The sequence below is a fragment of the Diaphorina citri genome, unplaced genomic scaffold (assembly GCF_000475195.1).
Source record: "Diaphorina citri unplaced genomic scaffold, Diaci psyllid genome assembly version 1.1 scaffold3069, whole genome shotgun sequence".
NCBI classification, from domain to species: Eukaryota; Metazoa; Arthropoda; class Insecta; order Hemiptera; family Psyllidae; genus Diaphorina; species Diaphorina citri.
The window spans coordinates 7,015-15,404 of record NW_007380481.1 but is presented as its reverse complement, the minus strand read 5'-3'; the positions used below and the strand labels follow the sequence as shown (position 1 = coordinate 15,404).

At 38.8% G+C, this 8,390-nt stretch overlaps 3 protein-coding genes across 3 annotated transcripts in view; all 3 read left to right on the top strand.

Moving 5' to 3' along the window:
• LOC103519956 (proton-coupled amino acid transporter 4-like) overlaps nt 1-5,766 on the top strand; it is a 19,318-nt gene extending 13,552 nt beyond the window's left edge. The window contains exons 5-7 of the mRNA XM_026831256.1: nt 549-721; nt 1,234-2,439; nt 5,567-5,766. Of these exons, the coding sequence (XP_026687057.1) occupies nt 549-721; nt 1,234-1,493 (433 nt within the window). The 3' untranslated portion in view covers nt 1,494-2,439; nt 5,567-5,766. The remainder of the gene's footprint in view (nt 1-548; nt 722-1,233; nt 2,440-5,566) is intronic.
• Nucleotides 1,532-4,821, top strand: LOC103519955 (proton-coupled amino acid transporter 1-like). Its single transcript, XM_008485043.2, has 4 exons — nt 1,532-1,579; nt 2,027-2,040; nt 3,519-3,691; nt 4,204-4,821. The coding sequence occupies exons 1-4, from the start codon at nt 1,532-1,534 to the stop codon at nt 4,461-4,463; spliced, it is 495 nt and encodes a 164-aa protein (XP_008483265.1). The 3' UTR covers nt 4,464-4,821.
• The window catches only part of LOC103519953 (proton-coupled amino acid transporter 1-like), a 10,784-nt gene continuing 6,895 nt past the window's right edge, over nt 4,502-8,390 (top strand). Inside the window, exons 1-2 of the mRNA XM_008485042.3 lie at nt 4,502-4,549; nt 4,997-5,010. Of these exons, the coding sequence (XP_008483264.1) occupies nt 4,502-4,549; nt 4,997-5,010 (62 nt within the window). The remainder of the gene's footprint in view (nt 4,550-4,996; nt 5,011-8,390) is intronic.

Sequence of the window (8,390 nt, the reverse complement as noted above, 5' to 3'; positions counted from 1 at the left end):
TGACTTAATCAGAGATTTCACTAATGGGAGAATTTTCAATCATCCAAAAAGGAGCTTTTAATTATCCAAACAGGAGTTTTTAAAAACTCCTCCTTTTTGGATAATTAAAAACTCCTTTTCGGATTATTAAAAGCTCCTTTTTGGCCGATTAAAAATTCTCCCATTAGTGAAATCTCTCATTAAGTCATTGGTGAAATCCACCATTAGACATTTTGTTCAGGCATTTCATAGAATTCCTTGGGCGCTCCTGCCACGAACGCTTTTAATTAAACAAATTTTTCCTGTAACTATAAAAGTAAGAACACACAACTATCACGTCACGTGATCTCATGGAGAGAGTCAGAAAGATGTGCTTCAAAGTTCTCCCATGATGTGGTGCGTGATTTCGTTCACGATAGCTACACTGCCCTCACGTCACTTGAGCTTCTGACCCCTCATGAGCTCACGTGACGTGAGAGTAGTGTGTTTCTACCTTAGCAGTTGTAGTTCCCTCTGTCAAAATCTCTTAAAAAAAAGTTAATAAAGTTACGTTTACCTTTCACTTGCAGACTGGCCCTGGTTGTCGTAGGCTCCATTGGTTTCGGAATCTTGTGTACATACTCTCTGCAATTCTACGTCCCCGTGGCCATCATTTGGGCCGAGCTGGAAGAAAAGTACGGCCCCTTCAAACATCCGGCCTTCGGTGAGACCATCCTAAGAGTCTCCCTTGTCCTCCTTACTTGTAAGTATGAGACCAACATAAGTCCCATTACACTTAGCTGTACAGTGGCGTGTATATCTACTTTTCCGGGAGTTTCTTGCAAGAGATTGCGCCTGGGCCCCCCTGGATCAATAGATTAATGGGGGTGTGTGGACATTTAGTTCTGAATGTGTCCCTGCGGGGCTGTGGGGGTTAGATATACGCTAGTGTAGCTGCACACGACTGTTTACTGTCTAACTGCTAATGTTTTTATCTCCATTCGGCGACAAGCTATGCGCCTCCCCACATGAAACTCACCCAGCCTGAGAAGAGCAGGGAAAATCCAACAGAACGCGGTTACCCAGATGATCACCCATCCGGATAGCAACAACGGATGAGTGACCAGTTACTTAACTTCAGTGATCCATTGGAAATTGTTGAGTATCCGCTGGAAAATTCAAAATTTAGAATTCAATATGTCCCGAACTTTAACCATTTAGCCACCAAAACACACATAGTGATAGAAGTCTAATCTCCATGCTTCCTCTTTCCAGTTATCCTCGCCGCAGTGATCCCCCGACTGGGTCTCTTCATCTCCCTGGTAGGTGCCATCTCCAGCACAGGGCTTGCTCTCATATTTCCTCCCCTGAGTGACATCGCCGTGAGGAAGAAGGAAGGAGACTTTGGTCGCTTCCACTGGCGGCTCTTGATGGACATCCTCACCATTATCCTCGGTCTGATTGGGTTTACGACCGGAACGTACGCGTCCGTGCATGAAATCATCACCGTGTTTGCGGCAGATCTCAATTCCTAGGAGACCGCCATCCTGAGCCGTCCATTGCCATCTCTGTAATGGTGTGCACTGAAGAGAGACTGACACTTGGTGATCCGGCCCGGACTGTAAGAGAAAGCTTTCAAAATGCTGGTTGGTTTACAAGAAAAGTTTTGAAAAGCTCACAAGTTGTTGAAAAAACGTAAACAAAGATTTGTTTGCACTTTATGATAACAAAAAAATTGGACCGATTGAAATACTTTCTCATTACTATAATAACTTCGCTATACTTTAGTAATAGAAAGTAACCTTGAAAGCAATTCAAAGAAAGTTTATAGGAAATTTCACCTTGTCAAAGGACATAAAGTGACCTAGAAAACGTAGTTTCTCCTCAACTGCGCGGTTGGGTATGGACCAATGTTGCCAATTTGGACGTTTTTTTTTTTTGTCAAGGACATTTGCAAGGACCAATGCAATGTCTGGCAACGCTGTATTTCTTTCTTCAGTGCAAACCTGCAAAACAGGCTGTGTTCTCAAAACTATTAATTCTTCTTGACTTTCTATGACCCTCATAGGGAACCTTCTCTAGGTAGGTCGTTGAAAGTATTGGTTGACTTGTTCTTATGTATTTTTTTTTGGTGACCTTTAAAAGGTTTTGTTGACGAGTTTCTCCCGTATATTTATAATGAAGTTTCCTCTTGTTCGATATTTGCCGATGGACACCATTGGATATTTACGTTACTCTTACCGTTCTATTTAGATGGATACTTGGTTTCCGTGTGTTGTTGTTGTCTATGAAAGACGTATCCAACTAAATATAACGCCTATAACGGTAAGAATAACGTAAATACATAAGATCTCTTTGGTATTTTTGTAGATCGGCAATTTGACAATGGTAATGCCGATCACCTATGCGAAATATTCCTGGTTGTTCGGATTTTGCCGATTTACATTGTCAAGCAAATGGAGACTTTTTTTTTTAGATTAGGTATGAACTACATAAAATTCCATACCTTGGCTGGGATTGAACCCACGCCCTCCTGTTTACCAGGCGAGCGCCTTGACCACTACACCACCGAGGCAGGTTTAACACCATCCTTACACTCTTAAGTCTCTTATACTAGCTCTTGAGAAGTTGAGCTCTTAGCCCGAACACCTGTGCATGTCTCTTGAACTCTGATGCCTGAATAAGGCAACTTGACTTTCTAGCAGACGGTTCGTGGGTATCCAAAGTATCTGTATTCTTTCCTTTGTCTAGTCTAGGTTCCTACATATTTTTTGCAAGCTGGTCATGCAACTTTGTGCCCAGAATTTCAGCTAGTTTTTTCCTCGTTTCGTCTTTTGAAACTAGTTATTTCCTCCTCCTTTTCTTCTTCTTCTTCTTCTTTTCTTCTCTTTATGTTAGAGATGCTAGAGATTTTGTTTCAACTCATGTAAAAAGAAAAAAAAATGCACTTCAGTATGCAGTAATTTCCTCTTTGTATAACCTATGTAATGTTCTTTGTTTTGTCCTTTCTTCTGACTTAATCAGAGATTTCACTAATGGGAGAATTTTCAATCATCCAAAAAGGAGCTTTTAATTATCCAAACAGGAGTTTTTAAAAACTCCTCCTTTTTGGATAATTAAAAACTCCTTTTCGGATTATTAAAAGCTCCTTTTTGGCCGATTAAAAATTCTCCCATTAGTGAAATCTCTCATTAAGTCATTGGTGAAATCCACCATTAGACATTTTGTTCAGGCATTTCATAGAATTCCTTGGGCGCTCCTGCCACGAACGCTTTTAATTAAACAAATTTTTCCTGTAACTATAAAAGTAAGAACACACAACTATCACGTCACGTGATCTCATGGAGAGAGTCAGAAAGATGTGCTTCAAAGTTCTCCCATGATGTGGTGCGTGATTTCGTTCACGATAGCTACACTGCCCTCACGTCACTTGAGCTTCTGACCCCTCATGAGCTCACGTGACGTGAGAGTAGTGTGTTTCTACCTTAGCAGTTGTAGTTCCCTCTGTCAAAATCTCTTAAAAAAAAGTTAATAAAGTTACGTTTACCTTTCACTTGCAGACTGGCCCTGGTTGTCGTAGGCTCCATTGGTTTCGGAATCTTGTGTACATACTCTCTGCAATTCTACGTCCCCGTGGCCATCATTTGGGCCGAGCTGGAAGAAAAGTACGGCCCCTTCAAACATCCGGCCTTCGGTGAGACCATCCTAAGAGTCTCCCTTGTCCTCCTTACTTGTAAGTATGAGACCAACATAAGTCCCATTACACTTAGCTGTACAGTGGCGTGTATATCTACTTTTCCGGGAGTTTCTTGCAAGAGATTGCGCCTGGGCCCCCCTGGATCAATAGATTAATGGGGGTGTGTGGACATTTAGTTCTGAATGTGTCCCTGCGGGGCTGTGGGGGTTAGATATACGCTAGTGTAGCTGCACACGACTGTTTACTGTCTAACTGCTAATGTTTTTATCTCCATTCGGCGACAAGCTATGCGCCTCCCCACATGAAACTCACCCAGCCTGAGAAGAGCAGGGAAAATCCAACAGAACGCGGTTACCCAGATGATCACCCATCCGGATAGCAACAACGGATGAGTGACCAGTTACTTAACTTCAGTGATCCATTGGAAATTGTTGAGTATCCGCTGGAAAATTCAAAATTTAGAATTCAATATGTCCCGAACTTTAACCATTTAGCCACCAAAACACACATAGTGATAGAAGTCTAATCTCCATGCTTCCTCTTTCCAGTTATCCTCGCCGCAGTGATCCCCCGACTGGGTCTCTTCATCTCCCTGGTAGGTGCCATCTCCAGCACAGGGCTTGCTCTCATATTTCCTCCCCTGAGTGACATCGCCGTGAGGAAGAAGGAAGGAGACTTTGGTCGCTTCCACTGGCGGCTCTTGATGGACATCCTCACCATTATCCTCGGTCTGATTGGGTTTACGACCGGAACGTACGCGTCCGTGCATGAAATCATCACCGTGTTTGCGGCAGATCTCAATTCCTAGGAGACCGCCATCCTGAGCCGTCCATTGCCATCTCTGTAATGGTGTGCACTGAAGAGAGACTGACACTTGGTGATCCGGCCCGGACTGTAAGAGAAAGCTTTCAAAATGCTGGTTGGTTTACAAGAAAAGTTTTGAAAAGCTCACAAGTTGTTGAAAAAACGTAAACAAAGATTTGTTTGCACTTTATGATAACAAAAAAATTGGACCGATTGAAATACTTTCTCATTACTATAATAACTTCGCTATACTTTAGTAATAGAAAGTAACCTTGAAAGCAATTCAAAGAAAGTTTATAGGAAATTTCACCTTGTCAAAGGACATAAAGTGACCTAGAAAACGTAGTTTCTCCTCAACTGCGCGGTTGGGTATGGACCAATGTTGCCAATTTGGACGTTTTTTTTTTTTGTCAAGGACATTTGCAAGGACCAATGCAATGTCTGGCAACGCTGTATTTCTTTCTTCAGTGCAAACCTGCAAAACAGGCTGTGTTCTCAAAACTATTAATTCTTCTTGACTTTCTATGACCCTCATAGGGAACCTTCTCTAGGTAGGTCGTTGAAAGTATTGGTTGACTTGTTCTTATGTATTTTTTTTTGGTGACCTTTAAAAGGTTTTGTTGACGAGTTTCTCCCGTATATTTATAATGAAGTTTCCTCTTGTTCGATATTTGCCGATGGACACCATTGGATATTTACGTTACTCTTACCGTTCTATTTAGATGGATACTTGGTTTCCGTGTGTTGTTGTTGTCTATGAAAGACGTATCCAACTAAATATAACGCCTATAACGGTAAGAATAACGTAAATACATATTTCCTCTTGTTCGATATTTGCCGATGGACACCATTGGATATTTACGTTACTCTTACCGTTCTATTTAGTTGGATACTTGGTTTCCGTGTGTTGTTGTCTATGAAAGACGTATCCAACTAAGTAGAACGCCTATAACGGTAAGAATAACGTAAATACATGAGATCTCTTTGGTATTTTTGTAGATCGGCAATTTGACAATGGTAATGCCGATCACCTATGCGAAATATTCCTGGTTGTTCGGATTTTGCCGATTTACATTGTCAAGCAAATGGAGACTTTTTTTAGATTAGGTATGAACTAGACATAGGTACCTACCTAAAGCCCGGTACGCTACGATTTGCGCGACGGGCCTTATTGTCCAACAAGTCTCACAATACCTTCGGCCTAACGTCCTTTGGTTATCGACTATGTGCCTTCTATATTTCTATAATATGTATATTCTATTCTCTGTTGAGGACGATATACGTGTAGATTTATTTATGCCCGGGGACCACAATCAGAGGTTAGTAAGTTAAACTCTTGGAGTAATCTGATTGGCTGAATATGTTGAAATCAACCAATCAATTTGCTCCAAGAGTCAAACTTAAACTGAGTTTACATAAATCTTGATGGTGGGCCCGGAGCTTATACGATGTAGTGGGATTGAGGTCCTAACGTGTTAACAATATTGACAGTGATGTCAATCTTAAGCAGCATGTCTGCACTATGTCAATTGAAACATTGTTTTGATAATCGATCGACATGGAAAATCAGCTGTAGTGTACACGCATCTTTTTAGACTTGGAGTTTTAATTTGATCACTAAATGTGTATTTTATTAAACTCAATATAAGAAAAAAACTATCTATGGAAATCAATTTTACTTTCTATTTTTTAATACATTGTAGGGTAAATCTTACATGATGAAATTTGTAGAAAACGGCTCGCGCCACCGCTACATTTTTATACAATTCAATTTCCATTGAAACTGTATTGGTACAAAACTTTTATACTTATTTAAATTTAATAAATAAAATTATTAAGAAAAAAGAATCGAGAAAAAAAGCATGTTAGTCGTTTAAGATTTTTCTCCTGCCACTAGTTGACCCAAGAAGATAAATTATGGCGAAAATTTAAAAAAAGAACTTGTGAAACACGGAGAGTCTTAATCGTTCCGAAATCGAAGAAGAGAAAGAAGACAGGAATAGGAGAAAAGCCAGGCCGTTATCAGAGAACGATACCTCTCTCTATCTTCTTAGGATAAAAATGGTGCCCTGGCGGAAAATTCGAAACCCGCCGACCTAGAACCCTACCAAGGGTAACAAGGCAGCCGCGCTAAACTTTTCAAAGCGGGTGGCTGTTTTTACTTCCCAAAGAGTCTTTTCATGTTGCAGAAGCGCCACTTGGCTTCTGTGCAAAAGTGCATGAAAAAACGTCCAAAAAAGGCGACCAAAACGGTAAAAGTCATGCATGAGATGTTTTTTTTTTTTTTTTTTGTTGCATTTCAACGGTCTGACAGTCTAAGGATTCGAATCAAATATTACTGCTGGTCCAGACTTAAGAGTGCCCCTAGTCTTTTTTAATGGCTTATCTTCCCTATGACTCTCTAAGAATGTTGGTCAGAAATTACTCGGTTATCCTGTTAGAGCAATATTGTTAAAAACTATGAGTTATATGTGTCCATGTCATATAGAAAAATAAATCGTCATGTAAGATAATTGATTGCTATCCTCATTCTTTGGTTACCTTCCTAATGTGTTTCAAATACGGCTGTATTATGCAAACTGCTCAAAACAACTTTTTGTTGTTATCAATTATCACCCCTTCCAAGTATACCAACATTTAATATTAACCACAACAGTAAAAAAAAAAACAAAATTTTACGAACAATTGAATAGGGTGCAGATTTGCCCACACACTATCGAAGAAGCAATGTTCATAGAATACCTATATGCCGCGCAAGATTTTGCAATAAAACCCAACAATAAAAAATAACTATCTCCACCACGCGAAATCTTCGCTCAAGTCCTTTGGTTGACAATAGGTATACATTATTTCACTAATTTGAAAGAAATAACCTTGGAACATATAAAGTTTTCAATTGAATTCTCTGCAGTCAATTTGCTGGTTGTACCGTTATTTTTTTCTTTTTTAAAACAATTGCATATGTTCCGCAACTTCTAATTACCTCTACTGAAATATGCGGTCTATCCCTAACTCTCATTACCATACTGAAAAGTACCTCAACAAACAATATCTACCTAGAGTAAAACATGAGAAAGCCACAAAAAAACAGCAATGGGGAATAAAAAATGATTACAGGCAATAATCATCTATTAATTTAATATTAATAATTTTCAAAACAATATTATACTAGAAAATAAATTCTATATATGAGAATAAAGATAAATATTAACTATATATAATGGATTACTAAAAATAGAACTACATAGATTGCATAATTGAAAATAATAAGGTAAGGCTTAAAAGAAATAGTTTCTGCGTAAAAAAAATATATGGCGCTTTAGGAGGTCGAACTTCGCTTTACAATGTTGTATAGTGATGGAGATCTCCAACAAATTACATTTACTTTCATATGATTTACTGGAATTTTTTCTGAATATTCTAATGATAATTAACTTGAACACAGTTAATAAGAAATTTCGGAGGCCTACACGATATCATTTCGACACCAAAGAGCGACAAAAAACAAAATCAACAAACAGACTGCGCCCAACTATATACAATGAAAAAACGAAGGGAAAATTTTTGGATTCCTGTTCAATGAACGAGTAACAATAGAAAAAGCAAATCTTATATTAATAAAAGTAAATATTTAGTCTTTAATAATATACAGAAAACACAAAAAATAATAGAAATAACAGATTGAACGAACATTATTTAAAACATTGAAAGTAATACAGTACAAGTAACTGAATAATAGATCGTCGCAATCCAGATCAAACACATATTTAAAAAATTGTACCAGTCGTTACGATCCCTGAAGTTCTCTCAAAGTGATATAACTGACCGCACGTCAATGTTCGAATGTTAAGTTTACCGGTTTTACATTAATTTTTCCGGTAGATACACACGATTAAATGCCGAATTACTGTACTGCCAGTTATTACTACAA